The 25,020-nt window shown below is 34.5% G+C and overlaps 1 protein-coding gene across 4 annotated transcripts in view; it reads left to right on the top strand.

Annotated features, from left to right (window-relative positions):
* LOC123529969 (protein rolling stone-like) overlaps window positions 1-24,156 on the top strand; it is a 52,351-nt gene extending 28,195 nt beyond the window's left edge. For 3 of the 4 annotated variants that reach the window (XM_045310613.2, XM_045310611.2, XM_045310612.2), the window contains exons 2-4: window positions 16,921-17,149; window positions 19,033-19,161; window positions 22,836-24,156. In XM_045310613.2, coding sequence (XP_045166548.2) covers window positions 16,921-17,149; window positions 19,033-19,161; window positions 22,836-23,302 — 825 coding nt within the window. In that variant the 3' untranslated portion in view covers window positions 23,303-24,156. Of the gene's footprint in view, window positions 1-9,519; window positions 9,896-16,920; window positions 17,150-19,032; window positions 19,162-22,835 lie in introns of those variants that run through there. The other variant, XM_045310610.2, reaches the window with a different exon arrangement.
* The last annotated feature ends 864 nt before the right edge of the window (window positions 24,157-25,020 follow it).

The raw sequence follows: 25,020 nt of genomic DNA, 5'->3' as shown, positions 1-25,020 counted from the left end.
CTTCATAAAGGTAAGTTACTTATTTATTCTATATGAATTGATAGAAAATATGTTTTTCCAGTGTACTTTACTGATAAACTTCAATAACACTCAATGAATTATGAATAATTCCCCAGAAAGTAAGTGACAGAAGGAGTTTCCTCTTGTAAATGACGTCATCAAGCACTGCCTCACCCATCCGCTTTTTGGCGCCCTTTTTGATGAACAATACTACTGGACTAAACTTCCGACCTTTCATTGTTAAGAACTGAGAAATCAAATTTCATTCAATATTGTGTGCATGTTATGCATGTGGTAAGGTTTTTTGTTTATTTCATTACAGTTACAAGCTAAAGTGTGATAAGTGTGGTCATTGGACACACCTGAAATACTGCTGTGCTGTGAAGTTTTTAAAGAGTCATGATGAGTTCTTTAAATTACCACTGAATGTGATAATTCTGGTTTATCAGAGATTTTGACAAAAATGTGACAAAGTGCTGTTTGTGATATTATTCATTTATTTTATTCATGTTATAATATACTGTTCTTCTCCACAGCAGATTAAATAATCCAGTAGCCAGAACTTTAAGCTGTGTTTACTTGTTATTTTTGTGTTTCTGGATGGAAGTTTAATGCAGTAGCATTATTTCCCACAATTCCACCGGTAACAGGTAACTGTAAACATCCAAGATGGCGACCATGGTAGGTCAAAACATGACCTATTATTGACGATAATTCTGTTCCCAGGTGAATAAAATTAACTTTTAATGAAAAGAAAATACTTTTTTCTTGAAAATGAGTTTAATTTTAATAAGCATATGAATCAAATGTCATGTATTGTGGAATATCAATCATTAATACACCGGTAATTGGTACATCCAGGATACCAGATGTGCGTTCAGTCTACGTAAAAATACCCGACATTTACGTAATTACATCAGAATAATGTGTTCATTAGCGATTCAAAACACATAATATGTCAGATCAAGTGGTAAGTTCAGTCATTCGGTCGCGGAAGAACAAAATGTTGAATATTTTGTATATATATATGTAGATGCGTTTCAATAATTCTTTTCATAAATATTTCCTGCAAAACACTCTGCCAAATAGATTATGAATAAAATATACAAAAAAAAAATGATGTTAAAATATGGAGATAGTCATGGTACAAATGTTATTCATACATTTGCCGTAAAGTATAAAGACTGTTTTAAGAATTAAAATGTATAGGAAACTATGTCAAAAGTCTACAATATAGACTCGTATGCAATTGCAAACTTCCCCGATCATTCTGTCTTATCTAATTTGTCTCACAAAATGCAAATAAATTGTCTCAAAGGAAGACTGAATTTGCTTTTTTAGCACTCAGAATTACTTATGTTGTTCTAGTCTGTCCTCTGTACTGAGTCATCTTCTGAAACAATGTGCAGATATAGAGTTTTTCCTGATAATCATTAGCCTATAGATGGCACAACAGAACGACAGTTAGCGGACACCGCAGTGACAGAAAAATCTTTATTGGGATGGAAAAAATGGATTGTATAAGCGCTAAGAAAGTATTTGATTAAACAGAAAACGTCCGAGCTTACAGTGTTTCATTGACACGGTCTTTGATGCCAATCGAAGAGGATAATATTGCACAATGAAATTATCAATTTTTAGCATGCATCGTTAGATTTACTTGGTTAATTATTACTTTTTGTTCAATGGGAATAGAAGTTGAAATTGGGACATGGCAATAAAGGAAGCATTGAATGTGTACATTTCGAGTTTAAAGCTGAAAGTCTTGGATTAAATCATGAAGAGCCGAAAGGTTTTGTTCAGTCACAGTTTATGACAATATCTGCATATTTCTGTATAACGTTACTAGGGCGTCTGCATAATGTGTGTATATCAGAAAAGTATTACACCTCTCTCTCTCTCTCTCTCTCAAGTAATTGGTTTACATAATTGTATCTTTGTGTCATTCTCGTCTCTTCCACAGAGATCTCCTCAAAGGTTATAAAAACTAAATTTGGAAACACGTCTCAGAGTGCAATCATGCCGTTAGCCAATTGGATGCTTGAGGTTTGAGACATTTTGGTGATTGCGAATCAAAACTCTTCTCCATTTTAGCAATATTTGCTTGATTTGAAATTAATAATCTTTTAGATGAATTGCTTTGACCTTATTAATTAAATCATAATTGATTTAATATGTGTTCGGCCTTATAATATGTTTCAGTTCGGTGTTCGGCCTTATATGATGAGTGATCTTTTAAATTCATTATTGTATTTTATGATGTGTCTTTTGTAAAAGGAGCATGTTTACTTACAAAAAAATGCATGTTGATTAACTGGTGGGTGTTGTCAGATCAAACATTTATCCGTTTAACCGCTTGATTTTAAATCAATACCTTTGTGGGAGAATTGCTATTATTCATTTTGATAAGATTAAGGCATCGCCACAGTCACAACTCAGTATCAGTTCATATTTTCAGGCCGAGTATTTTTCTCTTGAAAATTGCACTAAAGCCTTAACAGCTGGTCAAATTATCATCAACATAAGAAACATATGATGATTTATAGTACATATGCCGCTTGTAAAATATTTGAGTCTCGTTTAGACCGAAAATTTACCCCAAAATATTGAAATTTTATGTGCAGTAGAACTCCAATATAAAAAATATTACAAAGACAAAATTTAGTTAATTTCATAGTACAATATGTATACTGCAAACTCCTACGGATTTTTGTCGAAATAGTTCCTGGTTATTGCATTACACACAAAAAGACAACCCCATGTAAATTTAATTTAAAATGTTGTTTGTACATGCACTACTGACTACAGGTAGCCAGGTAAACCTATACATAATCCTATAATATCACCTGTTTATATACATGTAAATTATGTGTGAACAGATAACACAAATTGGATAAATTGATGGTGTTGGGATTTTTGTGTATAATTCAGTAATCAGGTAAAATTTCAAAATAATTTCTGAAGACTTTATTCTTCACGGTCTGCTTTACAATTGGCTGTAATTATCTTTGAAATGTATTGAATATATATTGAGTTTGACTGCAGATAAAATTGCAAAATTGTGTCATAAAAAATATCGAATAAAGGCATAATACAGGTAGTGAAATGCACATCTTTCTACTTGCATATGTTCACATAGATATTTAAAACATAATTATGACAAATTTATTGACTTTATAGCTACCACTTAGTCATCTTTTATTTTTACTAAAATTTGCATGTAAAATTTTGAGTCAAATGGCTGCCACCGTAGGCGATGCCTTAAGTTTTCCCCTATATTAACATTAACGTTGCCAGAATCTGGTTTTCTTATTATGTAGCTATTGAACGCACATATAAAAGATTCACATTAGCTGTTTATTCAAACTTAGTGGATTCATATATATGAAATGCAACGTAGTTTGTACCTACGAATGCGCATCATACTACATCGAGAAAGCGTCGAAAGAATAACGTCTTTTATGAAATATTATAGTGAAATATATGACATATACCATATTTTAATTTAACATTAGTCATGTATCTATTGACACTGGGGGATGTAACATGTTGTAACAATATGCTTTCGTGAAAGTCTTTTCTCACTTATCGGACAGAAAAATCTCTAGTTTTAGCAATGCTGGAAAATCTTATCTCACATGGGTTATCCCACACTCCTGTGACGGACTACTTCATGCACTGAATATTCATATTACTTATGTAAAATAATTAAAAATCAGGTACCTTTATCTTTTCTCTCCGTTCCTTATAGTGTATTTCTCGATTCAAAATTCATTACTTTATGATAAGAACGTACCGTTACGCTACAAACGATAAAACTAAAGCGGGACTTTGTTATTGTACGTCACTGAAATGTCATGACGTCACTTCTGCTTACGGACGTCAATTTCCCTTGTTTTAAGTAGTTTCATATTTTTATGCTTGTTTTTATTGTTTCTGTTGTGGTAAGTGAGAAATAGAATCCATCATTGGTGTTCGGTGAAGATCGGAAATCCCAGCCCTCGGGCGCACCGCTCAAGTCTTAAACTCGGCTTAGCCTCGTTTAAGACCTGAGCGGTGCGCCCTCGGGTTGGGATTTTCTGATCTTAACCGAAGACCAATGATGGATTCTCTATATCTTATTTCTATTGTCCCATTTTTCTTCAAAAAGCAAGGAACAACTAAATCCTAGTTCTTTTTCACCATGTTGTCACACAGACAGTCCTGTCCTCACCTCATTTTGAAACTGACATAAAATGGAAAATATAGGTCATGTATCCTCTAAGAGATGTTTAGGTCGACATATTTCTTTTCTATAGAATTACATAAACTACTATGACATGGTATTTCTACTCATTCTGCAACCGAGTTCTATCTCAGCTAATACAATATCCTCTTTTATGTTTTTCTACTAAAATGTCAAAAGTACACACAATGAAATTTAACCAAAAAACTGGCACCCCTATATTGCCTTCTGAAGTGAAAAAGTATTCCATAACATGTCTACCATTACACGAGTACATCAATTGATTTTACAGATTTTATTGATTGAAACTGGAGGAGAAGTGAGCTAGCTTCTACATATTAAGAGCTTGTTTAGAATAGGAATTGCTTATTGATGGTTTAGGTAATGTTTTCTTGGAACCTCGGGTAATAGTTTTGACTATGGACCGGACGGAAAAGAATCACAGTCGTTAAGTGTATATTAGTTTGCAAATATCTAATGGTGCTAAAGAGTTATATCACTGGCCAAAGTTTGCGATAATCTAACTTTAAAATTATTAATTTTGCTAAAAAAAAACTCGAAAAAATTAGACAGTTGATGATCAGGATTTTTCATGTTTACAAGAGCTCTTTGTCAGAAGTGCGAATACGCGTACTTTCAATCTTATGATATTTTAGATTTGCTGAGATTCTATCCGGAAATATACATGTATAATGGGTTGTACGTGAATGGCACCTGAATAATAAATGATCCTTGTTTTGTTTTTCATTAATTCTTATTGTCCCCCGCCTTTTTTTAAGAAGAAAAGTGAGACATAGAATAGGGCTGCGTTTTTCCGTCCGTCCGTCCGTCCGTCCAACCGTCCGTCCGTCCGTCACACTTCGTGTCCGGTCCATAACTCTGACATCCATGAAGAGCTTTTGAAAGAACTTGGTACAAATCTTGCCCATAAAAGGACGACGTGTCATGCGCAATAGCCAGATCTCTAGCTTTAAAGTCAGTGTCACACTTAAAGGTCAAATGTTAACATGGTCTGTTTCTTGTCCGGTCCATAACTCTACCATTAATCAAGGGATTTTGAAATTACTTGGCACAAATGTTCCCCATAATGCGATGACGTGTCCTGCACAAGACCCAAACACTTAATTAGCTCCAAGATCAAGGTAACACTTGGAGGTCGCAGGTTTAAAGCATCAGTTTCATATCTGGTCAATAACTCTATGATTCATTAAGGGGTTTCAAAATTACTTGTCACAAATGTTCCCAACAATTAGAGAGTATGTCAGGTGCAAGACCCAGGCAGATCCCTGACTTAAAGGTCAATGTCACTCAAAGAGGTCAAAGATAATACGTCATTTGTTGGGTCTGGTCAGTAACTTACTTTGCATGGAGGGAGACACAAACACTCACAATAACAAAATGATTTGTTGCATGTAAGACTCAGGCCTCTAGCTGAAGGTCAAGGTCACCTTGATAGATAAAATATGTTTTGTATTTTTTTGTCTGGTATGTAACTTTTGTATGCATGTATGTATAGATAAATAACTTGGCATAAATATTCACCATTACAAGAGAATGTGTCAAGGTCAAGCTCACAGGCACCCAGGTTAACATTATTTTTTGTTGTTACATGAAATTACTTTCCTTTTATATTATAACGTACAATACATGTGTTTTTATATCGGTTTTCCCACTAATTTAAGAATGAAATTATGTTTAAAGTTAATACATTTTCCTGTTCATGACCGTGGTTCTTATAGTATACCCAGGGGTAGGATATAACATGTACAGTGTTATTTCTTCTCTTTCTGGTCTGGTGACAGTTGATAAAGCTACTGTTGCATTACATAAATAAAACATTTTTATGATTAATTTCTCTGTAAAGAGAGGGCAAATTTTCGTACCAAGGCGAATATTGTACTTATCTTTCAATGTGACCAGGCGACAATGACTTCCTTTTGATGACCCTGATGTAAGAACGAAGGGTAGTTAGAACTTACGTCTGGATACCTACCCGCGTATAGACTAACGTTTCTTCGCTTTGCAAGAGAATAATTCAATAGCTAATTTCACTGAAAATGTAGTCTGTTCCAAGATTCAACGTACTTTGATTTCAAGCCAGAGGATATATTACGAAATATTTTACAATTACTTGGCTTCTGAAGCTGTGTCTGTAAAAAATAAATAGAATATTTTCAGAGGTGAATAAGAACATTTAAGATCTTTTAATATTCACATCTTATTCACGAAACGTTAAGCTATTTCAAAGCAAAAAGATATTTTTCACGTTTAATTCATGTGGTGTCAAAAGTTCTTGCTTGGAAGCCTGTTGAACAGTGGGAAGGGGCTAGTCCATTGATTTCAAACCTGATAAATGCGGGTCTTGAGGTTATCTAGAAAAATAACCTTATGGTTTCCTATACGCTCTATATGCCACTGAACTAAAAAGTACGGATGCCGCTAAATGCCCTGGGAAGATATCTCTAAATACCTAAAAATGGTCACCCCATATAATGATATTGCATAAGAGGACGAAATCTGTCTCCGCTTTTGCAGGGGAAATGTCGAAACAAACTGAACAAAAAAAGAAAAAATAATGTGCCTATGCCAAACATAAACTTGAATACTGTTCAGCTGTTTGGCATCCTGGCCAAAAGTCCTTAACACGTAAAACTGAAATGATAAGTTTATGATAAGTTGGTCGGTAACACGCTAAGCGACTTCACAAGCAGTGTCACTCCACATGATACCTACCCATAAACTAGCTAAATCCTAAAACAACGCCGTCTCCACAACTCTGTTTTTTTTTTTCAGAACTAAATGCGTCCTATTTAATTCAATCATACACATTTTACTACTCATACTCTTTCTTCACAAGGGCAATATGTCTGTGGAATACCCCCCCCCCCCCCCCCATGGCATGTACATTCCAGCCCAGCCTTTGTCTATTCACTTAGGCTGGCCTTATTTATCTATAACAACTGTACCTCTTATCTAATATTCTACTAAAGCATTGTATACCTTTTATTCTTTTAACATTGCACCTCCTCGTGGAATCTTTGCGCCGCTTCCGCAATGGAATTGTGAAATGATTGTGTTTGATAAAAGAGTCTGAAGTAAGTTCGTTCTTCGCCTTTGATTCTCGTGGAGAAGTCGGCAGTTGAGAACATGTTAATACTGAATCCATTACAAAGCTGAGCTTCTGTCGAAAACTAACCCAAAATAAAATATTTTTAAATGTACATGGGGGTGTAAACTATTACCCGAAAAAACGCCCTGCGAAGCTTTTCGCCAGCATCGTTCAACAAACAGTCAAAATGTCTCCATGATCACAAAGGACCAGGAAATATATTAACACTGAATCCAAGTACGTGGAGTTGCACACCACGACCAATTTCTAAGAGCGATAGCAACCCAACGAGACAAAGTCAGTGGTTTAACTGAATTATATCTGCAATAATGATAAAGAACAGCGGTGATTATCATCGTTGTGGAAGATACAAAATCTGTCTATATGTCATAGAAGCCAGTCAAAAATGTTTGTTTTGATGTCTTTGAATAGAGCGTACGACTTAACGCTACTGGTAGGGTGAGCGAAATGTTGAATATATTTCAAAATAAATGCATGTACACATATATAATATCTGACTTGTTGGAATATCAACAGTGCTTGATTCTCATTTCGATTTACATATAACGATGATTGATTTGGAACTTTTTTATACCACAAAACTGTATTTTGTACTGTAAATATATCTTCATTTGTATAATTTGATTATGTGTTCCTAATATAGGCTCCCTAGTTATAGCTTAACGTCAAGCGTCCAATATCAGTCAATCAAGTGGTAAGGTGATTCTACCTACGGGTGCATTTTTTCTATTTATACTAAAATTGTTTCATAGTCTTTAGGTGTGTTTCTCGTCTCAATCTGATATCCACACCGTTCCGACCGTATGAAAACGTCGAAGTTCAAATAAAATCATGGGGTTAAACATATCGTATAACCAACGATTCTTGTATGATAACAAAACAAACAATTTTGGTGTTTTAATTGTTTAAAGACTATATCTGCATCCATAGAGCCATGCATCGCAAATTTTAAGTAGGCCCATAACAAAAAGACTGCAACGGAAAAATACAGTTGATGGGTTGCTTCAAAAATCCATGTATTTTATTAGACTAAGAAATTAAAGTGACTATTCGTTTTATTTTAGGTAATCAAAAGCAAAATATTTGATTTACCTAAATCAAAACTCTGTATATTATTTTAAAAAGGAGATGAATACTTTTATATTGTATCATGCTTGTAAAATAGTCATTTCATAGCACTTACTTTTCTCGTTGTGGAGATATAGCTCTTAGAAAGTAGCAGTGAGGAGAAATTTATTTCGAAATATAACAAGAATTTACTTACCTTTATAAAATGTGCCCAGCGATATTTCATTGAAAAATAAATAAGTTGTGGCTTTAAGAAATTTAAGTTCACGTTATTTTCTTAAAGAAAACTGTTAATTCGAAATATTAAACTCTTTCTAAATTGGCCTTATTGCGGTTAGTATGCTTCTTGATTCACAGTTCCTGTTTACAACAAGAAGTCTTGTATTTTAAGTGTGCGTGTCGTCAAGATGTTTTGATTTGTCCTTGCAAATTTGCAAGAAGAAATGGATGGAAGTATTCCCAGATGTGCGTTCAGTCTACATAAAAATATCCGACATTTCATTAGCGATTCAAAACACATGGTATGTCCTTTATCAGTCTAAGAGCAAGTCGAAAGTATATAAATGTAAATCAGTCAATTGGCCGCGGAAGAACAAAATATTGAATATTGAGTATAAAAAAGTACACGCAGATGCTTTTCAATAATTCTTTATATAATTATTCCTGCCAACCTCTAAGTCGATAACGAATAAAATTTACAAAGATTGTACCTTTAATTATGCAGTTTCACCATCGTACATGTTGTTCATAAATTTGCCATAAATTATAAAGATGGTTTTCAGAATTAAAATGTATAACTTCTCGTAAAGAAACTAAGTTCAAAGGCTACAATATACACGTATGCAATTTGCAAACTTCCTCAATCGTTCTGTTTTATTTATTCTGTCTCACAAAATGCTAATACATTGTCTCAAAGGTATAGACTAAATTTGTATTTTTAGGATTCGGAATTACTTTTGTTGTTCTAGTCTGTCCTCGTTACCGAGCGATCCATAGAAACAATTGAGCAGATTTAGTTTTTTTCCGGATAATCATTATTCTATAGAAGTCTTGTTAATGAAGCACGACAGAAAGCCTGCAGCAGACGACAGTTAGCGGACACCAGCTGTCACGCATGCTCGCAATAACAGAAATAATCTTTATTGGGATGGAAAAATTGGATATTGTATAAGCAGACAAAGTTATATGATTAAACAGAAAACGTCCGAGCTTTATATTTGTCAATGTTTACTTACATTGACACATTCTTTGAAGCCGATCGAACAGGATCATATTGTACACTGGGATTATCAATTACACCTTTTAGCATGCATCGTTAGATTTAGCTTGGTTATTATTTGTTAACTGAGGCTAGAACTTCAAATTGGGACATGGCAATAAAGGAAGATTGCATTGAATGTGTAAATTTCGAGTTTAGGGCTGAAAGTCTTGGATTAAATCATGAAGAGCCGAAAGTGTTTGTTCAATCACAGGTTTGTTTATTTTTGTTTTTGGATTTAATTCTTATCAATTGTATTTCAGGTAGACATGCCGTATACATGTATCTAGTATGAAGAGTTTTAGGATAAAACGACACTCATAAATCAAATTCTGATCTTGTTACCGTAAATGTTTGTGATGTCGCGCTTTCATCAGCTCATTGATCCAGGAAGATTATATATAGATCTACCATGTTTTCTATGAATTATCGTAGCAAGCTAATGTATATGGCAATATTTGCATATTGTTATACAACGTTTTTTACACGACGGCATAAAGTGTAAATTGTAATTACATATTCATAAGACTATTACTTATCCTTCTCGGGCCATTAGCCAATCGGATACTAGAGGTTTGAGAAATTTTTGGTGAATGTGAATCAAACGTTTATCTATTTTACCCATATTTGCTTGATTTTAAATCAATAGCTTTTAAATGCATTGTTTTGACCTTATTAATTTCGACCTAATATCCTTATATGACGAGTGATCTTATGGATTTATTATTGTATTGTATTGTGTGTCTTTTGTAAAAGGAGCATTTTTACATATAAAAAAAGAAATGCATTTTCGCTTGATTTTAAATCAATAGCTTTGTGGGAGAATTGCTGCGATTCATTTTGATAAGATTATTTTTCGCCTAGGTTATCATTAACGATGTATTGAACGCTCATATAAAAGATCCACATTGGCTATTTATTTCAGCTGAATGGATATATATAAATGCAACGTATTTAGTATATATGAATGCGCATCGTACTACCTAGAGATAGCGTCGAAAGAATGACGTCCTTTATGAAATTTATAGTGAAATATATACTATACTATATTCTATTATATACCATATAACATCAGTCATGTATCTACTGACACTGGGACATGTTGTATGTTGTAACAATATGCTTTCGTGAAATCTGATCGCAGCGGAAAGGACGGACGCGGCCTATTTCTATTGTCCACCTTTTTTTCTTCGAAAATCTAATGTAGTCGTTTATTGCAAACATATTTGTTCATTATTCAGTACTAGTTTGCGAGTTAAAATTCTATTTCTATTATCCCCTTTTTATTCGAAATCAAGGAACAATTAAATCCTATGACTTATAGTTCTTTATAAAACATACATTTTTACCATCTTGTCACGTAGACAGTCCTGTCCTAACCTCATTTTAAAACTGACATAAATTGAAAAATATGGATCATATATCTTCTACGAGATGGTTTTCTTTTCACATATCTTTTCTTTAAACTTTTATATATACTGCTATGGCCTGGTATAACTACTCTTACTGGAGAGTTCTGCCTCAGCTAATACAATATCCTCTTTTATGTTCTTCTACCAACATGTCAAAAGTGCATCTACAATGAAATTTAAACAAGCAAAAAAACTGGCATCCCTATATTGCCATCTCAAGTGAAATAAGTATTACATAACCTGTGTACCATTACACAAGTACACCTGTGTACCATTACACAAGTACACCTGTGTACCATTACACAAGTACACGAAATAATTTTCCAGATCTTTTTGATTGAAATTGGGGGGAAATGAGCTAGCTATCACATATAAGAGCCTGTTTAGAAGAGGAATGGCTTATTGATCAAGTTTTGCTTTGAAAATGTTCAGCATTATTGCATACATCGTTACGTTATTTGTTTTGTGGCGTCTTTTTTACTACTAAAATCAATACTTTCCATGTATTAAAGGGCTTTATGATGACTGTATACGACATGTATGAACAACGTTGATCAAACTACTGGTGCATTACATAAATAAAACATTTTATATTTAAGTTCACGGTTAAATGAGGACGTATGTTCGTACCAAGGCGAATACTGTACTTATCTTTTAAGACCGGAAGGGGAAAGGGTGTGTGTGTGGGGGGGGGGGGGGGGGGGGATAGTGAGAAATTACGTCTGTATTTACGTTTCCTCTATTTACAAGAAAATTATTCAAAAGCTAATTACACTGAACTAAAAATGTGGGCTATTCCAAGATTCAACGTAATTTGATTTCAAGCCAGACGATGTGTTACGAAACATTTTACTTGCGATCTGAAACTCTAAGTGTATGTCAGACTGGCACTCTATTCTGAAAATTTTATAATAATAACAGGCAACCAGACGCTTGTCAATTCTTATAAATATAATGAACAATGTGACTGGGTGGGATATCATGCCACGTGTCTACGGCTTGATATTCCAGTGAGGCAGCACTATAAAGTTGGGCATTGTACTCACTGCTACAAGTAGACACCGTCGTTTATATGACTGACAAATTGTTGAAAAAGACGTTAAACCCGAACACACACACACACACACACACACACACACACGCACACACACAAACAGAATTAAATGCATCCTACCTAATTCCACGATCACACGCATTGTTTATTCTCAAGGACAATATGTCTAGGGAATACCCTCCCGCGGCATGTGCAGTCCATCCTGTGTCTATTCACTAAGAGGTTGGCTACTGTACACCTTATTTATCTCACAGGTTTACCATACTATAGCACTGTATACCTTTTTTGTCATTTTGACATTGCATCTCTTCGTGGGATCTTTCTCACGTTTAACGATTTGATAAAAAAAAATGTCATTGAAGTCAGTTAGTTCTTCGCCTTTGAGTAATGTGGAGAAGTTGGCAGTTACATGCTGAGCGCACGTTAATACTGGTACTGAATCCACGAAAACTAGTTAGGTTACATTACTGAGCTAATGTTGATAAACGGCGCCAAACCCAAAACAAACAAAATGTCTTTAAATGTACAATGAAAGTGAACTTTTATCCGAAAACTAGAAAAAAAGTCTTACAAAGCTTTTTATCAGCACATGTTCAACAAACAGTTACCAGGTCAACACAGAAATGCAAATAATATTGTAGTGATACCTTTATTTCCACAATATAGCGCTATTGTTACAAAAAGGTATTTATTGGTCTTAATATCTTGATTTCTGTGTTCCAGTTTTACGGGAAGTACGTATACATTCTTCTAGTGATCCCTTGCTGCAGATAATGGCTTTAATTTGCAGAGACGCAGACTACCGGCATTCAATTTCGTATTAATATCAATCAAGACAGACATGAAGAGAACACAAATGGACAGATCCGTGATTACGTCTATTTATTATTGTATATTGAATATCTTGAACAAAATGAATGAAATATTGCACTGAACAAATAGATTGTTCACTCTGTGCAATGTCAGCTCTACATCTAACGACAATTCATTATAAAGGTCTGTTAGTTAATTTGCTGAATATTCAAGGGGATTATATGTCATGCCGATAGTGTAAAATGTAAAATATATCCTTTTCTTTTTTTGCGTGCAAACAGTAAGGCAAAAATGCACGGGGCTGTTCTTCCATAAAATGTTTGAGGCGAAGGGTCTCGAATTCACGACACCTAATTTGGTAGTCCTGTTACCATAAATGACAGATAAGCTTCGGAAATCATCTGGCATTTCATAACACTTATTTGTATTGTGAAACCCATTGTCAACTGTTAAAGTTACACCCCGGTCACAAGAACGCTACGAGCTCCGCACGAGTATGTTTTCAGTCGAATTTTGCCGGGCAAACTCGTTGACTCGTAAGAGTGTCGTACGGATTATTTGAACTCGTAGAGGACTCTGGAACTCAGTAAAAATGTTTCACCGAGCTTCCGAGTTCTCTACGAGCTCGTAGAGATTTTCGAAGTCGGGAGCAGCTCGCAAGAGCCCCGTACGGGAACCGCACGGGCCCAGGAAGAGCTCGTACGGATATCGCACGATGTCCGTGCGGATTTGGAAAACTGCGAGGTTTGCCGATGCTCGCATGACTATCGCAGGGGACTCGCAAGGTCAGCGTATGATGTCCGTACGATATCAAGGACACTTTGTGATTCAAGGTGGTATAAAAACTTGAATATATTTTAGTTCCACCAAGTTCTGTCGAATCACGAGCACTGTACGAAGTACGACCGGGCTCCATGCAAGCTCCGCACGACTTGTCTGCGATATCCGTACGGATATCCTATGATTGCATCCTCTAAAAATCGTACGGAGTCCGTAGGTACTGTGACCAGACGCTACGATTGTACAGAGACCGTAAGGACTCATACGATTTTTTTAAAACTGTACGGACATCGAAAGAAAAGGGAATCCATAGGATGCCGTTTTTATTTGTTTAGAAATCGGCTGGAGCTTTCCCATATATCCGAACTCTGGTAGAAAATGTAAGGAAGTAAAACATATTTAGGAGAGGGTGTAAATGATACGTTACTGCTTTGAGGATATTGACACTACAAAGTCGTCGAAGCCGACGGTGGACAATGAAAGGTGTACATGTGATCAAAAAAAAACGCAGACATGAAATTGAACAATACTGCAAGCATGTTTGGGAATCGCTTGAGGTTTCTGGACTATTTTTGTTTTGCCTTTGCAAAATACAAATCGACTAACTTGTGGACACCTTCTCGGACCAAATTCGGTAACTCGACTAGGATTTCAATCCGTGCCTTTCTTGTTTACTATTAGGTTTAGTCTTGGCATATATTTGAAATTGACCTAATGATCATAATGCAGTCTGACATTTTCGGTGCGTTTTCAGCTCCTGTTCAGTGTAGATGTGAAATGATCTGTAATCTCAGACACTAAATGTGCTAACTATAAACAAGGAAATGCTAGTTCATGTTTATTTCCTAAGAAGAAGCATGCTTATCTTTGAAAACAACATTCTTATTGCGTCTGCAATACGGCTGTATATCATATCCGAGGAAGATTTTGTGGGGATTTATGGATCGGCGTTCCTATTTCATACGGCATTTAAGTGGAAAAGCCCACATAAGCACTTAACAAAATGACGGTGGGGAATTAGGAATAGCGCCCGGAAACAACTTTGATGTCCGTTTCAATTGAGTTTTTAAACGTTAATGAAACATTTTACGAAGTAAAAACAGCTTATAATTTTCCTCTGCAATGAAAATTACAGAAAGTCTTAGATCAGATTTCACAAACTTTTTAACAAGAAAATGGTCTCTTGACCATATGCAAGATTTTCTTTACAAAATGCTTAACTAGAATGGATATCATAGCAGACGAAAAAGTAGGTTGATCAAGAAAATGCCCCAAACAATCGCCGATCCTGAAACGTAAAGTATGTCGCCAGATACACCCACACATTGTTGAAATCAATAACCTGCGTTATATTTTGGATACAGTTCTTAATTATTAATTACTCCATGAACAAGCTTTAATCAGCACAGCCTTTTTTTTTTTCAAAAAGTTTGTTGGTGTTGTCAAAGCTCGAAAGACCACTACTAGAAGAGATCTTGAGGAAGATAATGAAAATACTTGTAAATGAGGAAACATGTACGTTTGCTAGATTTTAATTTGGTGAAAAAGCTGATCTCCACATATTTGAAAAGGGTCGTGCTTGGTTAGTGATAATATAGTTGATATTGTCGTTTATTGCAAACATGTTTGTTCAGTATTTGGTACTAGTTTGCGAGAATCTAGTTTAAATGAGTACTAAAACTGAACGATGATCATGGCATGTTAGTTTTACCGAGATTATATCCAGAAATATGTTCAGTGGCATTTATGTTAAAAGCAACACAGCAATAATTATACGTAGTTTTCCCAGTTACGCCAATTAAGCAGTTGATGTTTGACACGCTTATATAAATCATAATGCATATAAAGACGGTACGGTAGTTGAGCTATAATGGCAATTGGTTATTCCGTATGGTATGACGTTTCGGCTTTCTTCGGACGAAAATTCAGCGGATACGAGCCCATAACTTTCTGTTGCAGAGAATGCCTAAAACACATACGATAAGTACGTAATCGAATTTGTCTTGACAGATATATCCTGATATGTTTTATTTTTGTCATGGTGAACAGAATTAATGTTAGGATTTAAATGTGTTTTCTTTCCCAAGCTTAATATTACTGTATCCAGCGCAAAAGTTTGATTTGAATATTTTCAGGTTCATTTTGCACCGGTACCACTAATTGTGCACAACAGTTATGACTTTCGATTCGTTTATTGATCTATATAATTTACCATAAAAGCAACGGTATGCAAGATTGTGATGCCTTTAGCTTATTATTAGTGTGAAATCATAAAATATGAGCGAAAATTACCATTTGCTGATCAATTAATTAATATTGCATTATTTGTGGTGCAAAACACGGTAATGAGAGGACGAATATTCGTACCAGGACGAATATTGTACATACCTTTCATCGCCGATTGTCAGTCTCACAATATAGTAATTCAATAATAATTCAGAATTTCGCTTCAGCTAGACTATCAAAATCTAATCGAGCGACTCAGAAATGTTGTGAACGTGATACTACGGTATTTCTTTAATATCGATCTATCCATTATTCCTCTGTGTTATTGTTTCATGTACCGCAAGAAAATTATATACTATTTTCCTAAATATCTTGAAAGCATTTGCAAGAAAATCAATATGCATATGTATGTCAACAAATACTATTTCCGACTGGACAATTTGAATGTACTTTTGTTTTGATGTGAGCCGTGTGCATACTAATGATTCTTCTCAGTACACGTTGCAAAAAAAATATTTTGTAATCTGAGATGTCCTGTGAAAACACAGGGTTTTTCAAGATCTAACATAATTGTATTTCAAGTCAGACGATTTGGAAACTTTTTTACCACTTTTCCTGTGATACTGCTCTAAGTGTGTGTCAGACTGGCTCTCTATTCTGAACATTTTGCAATATAACAGGCAGTCAGACGCTTTTTTGAAAATGTTATGAACAATGCTCTATACAGGCGAAAGTAATACGTTCATCTCTTGATTTGTCTGTACCGCTTTTTAAATGAAGACATACGTTTGCTGTCACGGCCAATAAATACAAAGGAAAGCATCTATAGAAGTATGCTTTGTTCACAAACGCGGGTATGAACAAATCACCGTTGAAGTGTACCTTTCTGATTCCGTAAGTGATGGACTCGGTTTGTGAACTGATTAACTGAAAAGCATTTTTGTCCATTTTCAGTGGCCTGTCAGCCAGAAAGTATACGTTACATACCGGATTGTTGTGGCACTTGGGTTTATTGTATGGTTTGCAGCAGACTGTGTGTACGAGACTCGAACCTTCTTTAAAGAGCACACATATACCTACTTGATATATGCAACCAATTGGAGTTTCTTGCTACTGACCTTCACCGCACTTTACAAAGCCACATGCGCAGTATATTATTCTGTGAGGTCAGGAGAATGTCTGGGTAAGTTCCTTCTGTTCTAGGCAGCGATAATGTGTTTTACTTTTCAAGTATACTTCAGGCTGTAGACATATAATTTTCAAGTTAAAATTACTATACCAACTGTAGAAAAACTTTAACCGCATCGATAGCCTAGTGGTTGAGCGTCCGCTTCGAGAGCGGGATGTCGTGCTGCGTCATACCAAAGACGTGAAAAATGTTACCAGTAGCTCCCATACTAACTGGCTTCCCTTCTGTCATACCCTCGTGGCGGTGGATTCTATCAGGAATGGGGTGTCGAGAGTGATTAATATATGTTGTAGAACTTGCTTCTTATTTTACCTAAAATGAATAAGTGTATATTATGTAGAAAACTTAAAGAATGATTACAGTTTTCAGAAAAGTCTACCAGACGTACTATACTGCCTATATCGGATTTACTTACTTCGGTAGTATTTCCTGTAATCTTCAGCATTATCCATTTATGTAAACGGTAGGAAGTTGCCGCAGTTACAACAGTTAACTGCTACATGAATAAAAAATTTTATGCACCCTTACACTATACTCAGGAATATAAATTACATGTATTTTCTTCTTTTTTCCAAATTAAACTGATTCTCCCTAAGGTTCTAAATATATCAAGTGCATAAAAAGATTAAAACGACTAAACGAACGCGCTATAGAACAAACAATTTATATGAGCTGCACTATTTCATTTATGTTTATTTAATTATCTTACTTATAGAATTTTAAAAATATATATTGCATCCAACAGTAAATTTATATCTACGACAAAAAACGTTGATGTATTTGGCTAAGTTTAAAATGATTCCACTTCCATGCAATGTAAGATATCTAAGGCTTGCAATACGCGTCATTTCTCGCGCCATTAAAGCAAATTCCATGCATTCATACGAAGATTTAAAAGTAAAACTTCTAGATAAACATATTAACAAACGCTTTAAATTTACAAATTTACAATCATTGCTTTGCAAGTTGATCTTGGATGTGAATTTATGTCTGGATGTTCCAAGTAGTGACGAAGCAAAGAAATTAAAACTAATATCAAAAATTTTGTAACAAGGTTCTCTAGAACGTACAATCGATAACATTGTTTGATATATTTATTTATCTACTACGCGAAGAAAAGTAAGTTTTCAACGCAAGTTCAAAATCAAAATAAATTCTAATTTCTTCTGTTCGTGAAATAGTGCATGTTTTCGAATACAAAGCTAGTCAGCTGTCTTAAATGAGCCATGCCATGAGAAAACCAACATAGTGGGTATGCGACCAGCATGGATCCAGACCAGCCTGCGCATCCGCGCAGTCTGGTCAGGCTCCATGCTGGTCGCTTTTAAAGCCTATTGGAATTGGAGAAACTGTTAGCGAACAGCATGGATCCTGACCAGACTGCGCGGATGCGCAGGCTGGTCTGGATCCATGCTGGTCGCATACCCACTATGTTGGTTTTCCCATGGCATGGCTCAAATGCTTTAAATGGTACCTAAATTCTGAAAACGGTTTAGGCTTATACATTGGCTTTACATTTTGTGAAATAACTAATAAAAGGAAAGACATTTATTGACAGTCTTACATCTGTCGCTTTATTTGCTTTGCCGATCTATTTTCCCATTTTATTGTGTTTAATCAGCCACTGTAGACAGACACCCATGTAGAAAACTCATATTTTCTATATCAAACTGAACAATATCTGAGAGAAATGTATTACATATCGATTAAGACATCTTGCTTAACAGAAAAAGTTTGAGCACATGACAATGTTGCAAAAAATGTATTAAGCACCTTTCTTGTAGCTTCAGTTGAGAACTTACTCACAGCAAACATTTTAAGAATCAAAATAGTAAAGTTCTATGCCAGAGAGATTAATATGAAAATTTCTATTCCAGATCGACAAAGTTTTGATCGAATGCCTACAGCGCTGAAAGGCCAGTGGCTGCTACAGAATCTTAGTTACAACTCAGCTATCGTGGTCACAGCCTCGTTCTGGTCATACATCGGTGTGCTTGAAAAATCAGGTATGTATAGTACATACTTGATACACTGTCCAGTCCTGTTAATGATGTTTCTTTCTTCTTCTTTTTTTAATTTTCATCAAACAATTGCATTAACCCATCGATTTTCCATACTTTCTGGTTTAAAAAGAACAGTAGTTGATCCAGTTACACATATATTAAGTAAGAAAATTTCAATCCCTTTATACAAAATCCACTAGATTAAATTATATCATAGAATCCTGTTATATAAGTTATGGATGACACCTTCGGGGTTTATATGTAGAATGAAAGAAATACTGTGTCTAACATGTAGAAAATTTCAGGTGAAGAGAAAAGAAATCCCAACCATAGGTTGCTGTTGTATTTTTAAAAAACAAAGTGTTTGTAAAATTTTCATTGCATGATTCGAAGAGCAAGTTGACATCGTTCTATAATATGGATGTTTTGCAAAGATTTTGTGCTATTTGTGTTTCAGAAAGATTCAAAGATGAATATTTACGAAGTATGCTATTTTTCAAACAATGTTTTATGAAAAGCATGCTATGCATTTTGCGGTGGAAGCAGAGCACATTGTAAAATATCCATCTAGCTTTCTAAACAACAGTGTCAAAATAAACAACAAGCTAACTTAATATAACATAACCCATGTTTTGACATTCTTTCAATCTAAAATTCGCTGAAATAGAAAATATTTGCAGGTAATTGTCCTTGCAGATTACTTATCCAGTGAGATAAGCCAAGTTCCAGGAACGCAGTCTTCCCCAAAACAAAATGAAACAGCATTGTTTGATTCGATATGCAGCCGAAAGATATGTACACAAAAGTACACAGACGAAGCTAAAGAAATAGACTAAAAGGACAAAGCATAACAGAAATGGTCGTACAAAAATATATAACAATATTAAAATATGTAAAAGCAATTTAGCTTATACTCAGTGTTTTTGCAGAAGGCAGATCAACACGAGAAATACCTTAGGGCCAAAACAAACCAGACTATAACACAAATGTCAGAGAATCTTTAGAAATGCGTATCATGACAGTAAAATGTCCATTCACATCCATTAAGATCATAAAGTCTTCCAACAAAATACATTATATATTATCAAAATCAATTGGGAAGTTAATTTGTCTTTTATAGAACTTTTCAATAACAATCAAATAATGTCAGGGTTGATATTCATTGTCTCAGAAATCTGTCCAAATTTTTAATTATTAATTAAGTGTTTTCTCAAAATTCTCTCCAAATTCCCAAATTGCTACGACATTTTAAAACAAACCAAATCTGAATTCAGATTCTCAGAATATTCTCCAAATTGCTACGAGAATTTAAAACCAAATCTAGATTCGAAAATTAAGTAAAGTATTTTCGCAGTGTATGTCAGTGAAAGCTGTGTTGAAGAAGTTGACTGGTAATATCTAAATTACATTCATTTACGTCTGTATCATGACTACACACTCTGTTAAATCTGATAAATCGGGAAAGATGATGAGCAGGGTAGTATCAGGTCCCACCTGACGGATTCGCTTGATACTTTTTTTTCTATTTCTAGATTGCTTTCATATGTCAGCTACTTTCTGAAAATTGGATTATATATTTACAGTGTATTAGAAAAAAAATGTGATTTTCATCGCTTACTTAAAACGATCGACTCCGGCAAAAAGTAGCAATCCCATCGTATCATATGTTGTACATATTTAGATCTAGAAGTTACTTACTTCTGAAAAGATTATTAACTTCTTCAGTTTCATCACGGTCTACCAGCAATTAGTCAGATAAAATTCATTTGGGATTTTTATGCAAACATATGGCATTCTTTGCACAATCATATTTACATTGCATATTTAGCTTGAAACTTTGGAATGGTTCTACGTCTGTCAATATTTAAAGACAATTAAAGACATATTGCATTGAGGGAACTTTTTATCATAAAAGTTGCCAGCTGGTGATATGAAAAAGTTATTCTACTTATGGTGAAGTTTTACTTAGAAATAGTGGGGTTAGAAATACTGGTGTCAGAAATATTGGTGTTAGAATAATGGCGTTAGAAATATCGGTGTTAGATTGATGGTTTTAGAAATATCGGTATTAGAATAATGGTGTTAGGAATATCGGTGTTAGAAAAATGGTGCTAGAAATTTTGGTGTTCGAAATATATGTGGTGAAGCCTTACAATACATTCAGTTCAATCGCATCAATTTCATTCTTTTTGCTTTTTAGACTGGAATACTACAAACCTGTCTTTAAAACATCTAGGAGCTTTCGTGGCAGAGGTTTTTCTTATATCCACCAAATCAATTATATAGTTAACATTGAAGCCAACAATACTTATAACGTGTTAGTAAAATTGCTTATGTCCGCAAAAGTTTTGTATAGCGGTAATTTATTACACGTTTTATAAATATCATGTCAAAATAAATGCCACATGGAAGTTGAGTAAAGTTAAACAGATTGCATTTACCTCTATTAAATATACACTATGCGCATCTTTCACTTCAATATTTTGTCATTTGATAGTAATATCATCAGATGTGTTAAATTTGCTAAATGTAAAGATAAGGTGTATATAGAGAGCTGTTTTCGCAATTTAAAAATGCCACGTAGTGACATGTTGAAAAAGAACTGCTGGATTATAATGGTAGCTATGGCTGTCCTAGTTCGATCACCGCCTATTGTATCTGTAGTTTAACTGTTGTGGCGTCGAACTGTATCCATATGACGTATTCCTTTTTAAAATATAGTCCAACTAGCGCATGAGCGTTGTTCCTCTAGTTTCAAAATGCAGAAAAAGGTTTGAAATGTAGACGGGGCTGTGGAAATGCAGCGTTTTCAGTGTTTTATGTTCATCAATTGTTGTTAATTGCTAAAGATAGCTGGAGCACACGGACCCGGGAAGAATAGTGTTTTAATGGAAACATGGCATGTTTAAGTATCAAATGTACCAAATACGAATGTGTTATAGACGTTTCTATGAGCGGTACTATTTCTTCCCCTCAAGCAATAGAGAACAGTATGCTCTACTGCAGAAGCAACTTAAGTACGTTCGATCACGCGCATGCGCAGAGACTGTTCCTGTAGCTTGCTAAAGTATACTATACAATAGTAGGTGATCGAACTAGGCCTTAAAAAGTATGTACAGTATTAATGTGCGCGTAATTGTTGATCTCCACTTGTATATTAGATATTATACAAGCAAGGAAAGTTTTAATGTAATAATTTCTCTTTTTCAAATATGAAATTGGGCATGCTTATTAATGAAATATTCTCGGCGTTTACCTTTAATGAAATAAAATTGTACACTTTTTGCAAGTCAAAATAGCTTAAAATATCTTATATTATACTCTTTTGAGATTGTCATTAAAACTTTCCTTGCTTGTATAATATCTAATATACAAGTGGAGATCAACAATTACGCGCACTTTTCTTCAAATGTTAAGCACTTTAATTTAAATGTTGTAGTTTTATGCATGCTTAGTATGTTTCCACTGTATATTTCCTTCAGTGATAGTTGTAATCTCACATTTAGAACTCCTGTTCGTTACTTAGTCCGCCTATATTTACTCCAATATACCTCCTTTTCGTCGATGTATTGACTGGTTGCTGACTGGTTCGCTTTAATGCTTTTATATTCCAAAATAACATTCTGTCAAACCTAGATGTGATTATCTAATCAGTATCTTTTATTTTATTTTTGTAGCCATAATGCAGACTCACATGAGTCAGATGAAACATACATTGAACACAGTATATGCGGTCGTCGATGTCCTCATTTCGGCAACACCATTCCGCATATTACATCTTCTATATACGGTTGTCCTCGGTTCCGTGTACTCACTGTTCAACGCCATCTACTTCCTGAATGACGGAACGATAATGGAGGGCCGCCATTATGCTTACAATCTTTTGGATTGGAGTAAACCATCCGAATCAATCGTTACTTGTGTTTTATGTGTGGTGATGTGTATATTCGCGCAAATTGTACTATATGAACTTTATAAAATCAGATTAAGTATTTTTACAAGAATATATTTCGGTCCAGACGGTAAACCGGATTCTGAAATGCAAAGGATTATGGGAGAAACAGATGCTCCGGCTTATCAAACAATAGACGATCGTGGGGAAATTGAAGCAGGCCAACAACACTCTGATGAAGGAACTCAATGATCATTTTAAAACGATATATTCAAGCAATTTGATCAGCATTCTTGTTGTATACAATTACTTCATGTTCGTTAATATAGATTTTCAAACTATTGTAAATTATGACTCAACTTCACTCTTGATTGTCTTCTCTGCCTATTCTAGTTTTGTTTAAATTTCATAAGCAAGACAGCTTGACATCAGAGATAATTCTTTTATTGTTCAACACAAATAACAAAGAGCATGGCACATTTCAAAACTGCCTCTTGTAACAGGTTGCAAAGAGGGACAAAAATGTGATAAATCAAATTGTATTAAGAATTACCAAAATACCATCTGCGAAATAAATGATTTTGAAGGAGTCTCAATAAAGACTTTTGCAGAAATATTACAGACAATCGTGCAAAATCTTTCTTATTACGTGATATAACTCTGGCTTTATGCAACAATATATGATAATAACAGTCGATTCAGCGACATAGTAATTAGACGCCTGTCTTTTAAAATACAACAGAATTTTTAAGTTTTCAGGTATATAATTATGCTGATCCTATTCCTCTTTTCTGTGTAATATAATTCTTAATTTTCCATTTAGCATAGTTGTTATATTAGTTCTTTGTTTCATTTGTTGATTGTACATACATATAAGCATATACAGGTACTTTAAAAGCCAATTCCCAGCGTTATACCAATGTACCAAAAAGTCTTTTTTATTTTTTGTTGTAAGAAAAAATGTTATTCCTACATTCTAGGATTTGACTGTTTGTTGTAATCTGTCATTTAAAATGTTCAGTTGATAGTTTGTTCTTGCTGACAGCTATATATATCTACAAAGATATATGATGCAGGTATGGTTGTAATAAAATGATAATTTTGTTTGTTTCGTTCAAGTTAATGTATAAAATGCATTTTTGTTGATCTAAAATCTGTAGATTTGAAATAGAATTGTATTGTGTAAAGTATCTTGAAGTTGCCAGGAATAGGACAGCAATCCGAGGGTGAAGATATCGTTATTGTGCAGACAAAACAACAAAGTTAAAATCTGTTGTTTAAAGACTGGCGCCCTATAGAATATGTTTACCTTTTCTCCGGCTCTTGCCATGTGAAAATGGGTGTTATCTCTCTATACTCGAGAAAAAGCAAATCCAGCATCCCGTTTCTCTTCAATATCCTATAAAAGCATTTACAAGAATGAAAATGTGATGCAACAACTACATACGTCATTTTGAAACAATATGAATAATTAAAATGGTCTTTTCTAGCTTTCGGGTCTTTAAAGTAGCTGCAGACATATATAAATGTTGTAAGATAAAGACCTATGAAGGTTTTGGCGAATAAGATTTCAACGAGCTTCTAACTGTCTTAAATGAATTTGTAGTAAACCAGAAATATCTGGTCTTTGTAACAACAGTATGCATTGTTACGAACCCTAAATAGGGAATCTTAGAAAACATTTGCGGCACTCCAGCTATATCTTTATAAAGTTTATAAAGCTACCGACACGTTAAATATACTTGAAAACGTCTAAAAGCATTCTGATCGATAAACTTAGTTTTCCATGCCTATCAGTCAAGTTTAGGAATCTTTTTGGAGTATTTAATGCTTGACAGCTGCTTTCTCGCTTTATTCCAAATGAAATTAAATGGAAAGGCGTAATCATGCTCTCAAACAAACAGGAAAACGATGTGATTCTAGGTTGCTGGTAGGAAGAATTATAAGGCTTTATATTTGTATTACTTTTA

This window comes from Mercenaria mercenaria, chromosome 13 (assembly GCF_021730395.1).
Source record: "Mercenaria mercenaria strain notata chromosome 13, MADL_Memer_1, whole genome shotgun sequence".
Taxonomy (NCBI): Eukaryota; Metazoa; Mollusca; class Bivalvia; order Venerida; family Veneridae; genus Mercenaria; species Mercenaria mercenaria.
Note: the sequence above shows the minus strand (reverse complement) of the source record. Positions and strands in the feature narration are given on the sequence as shown.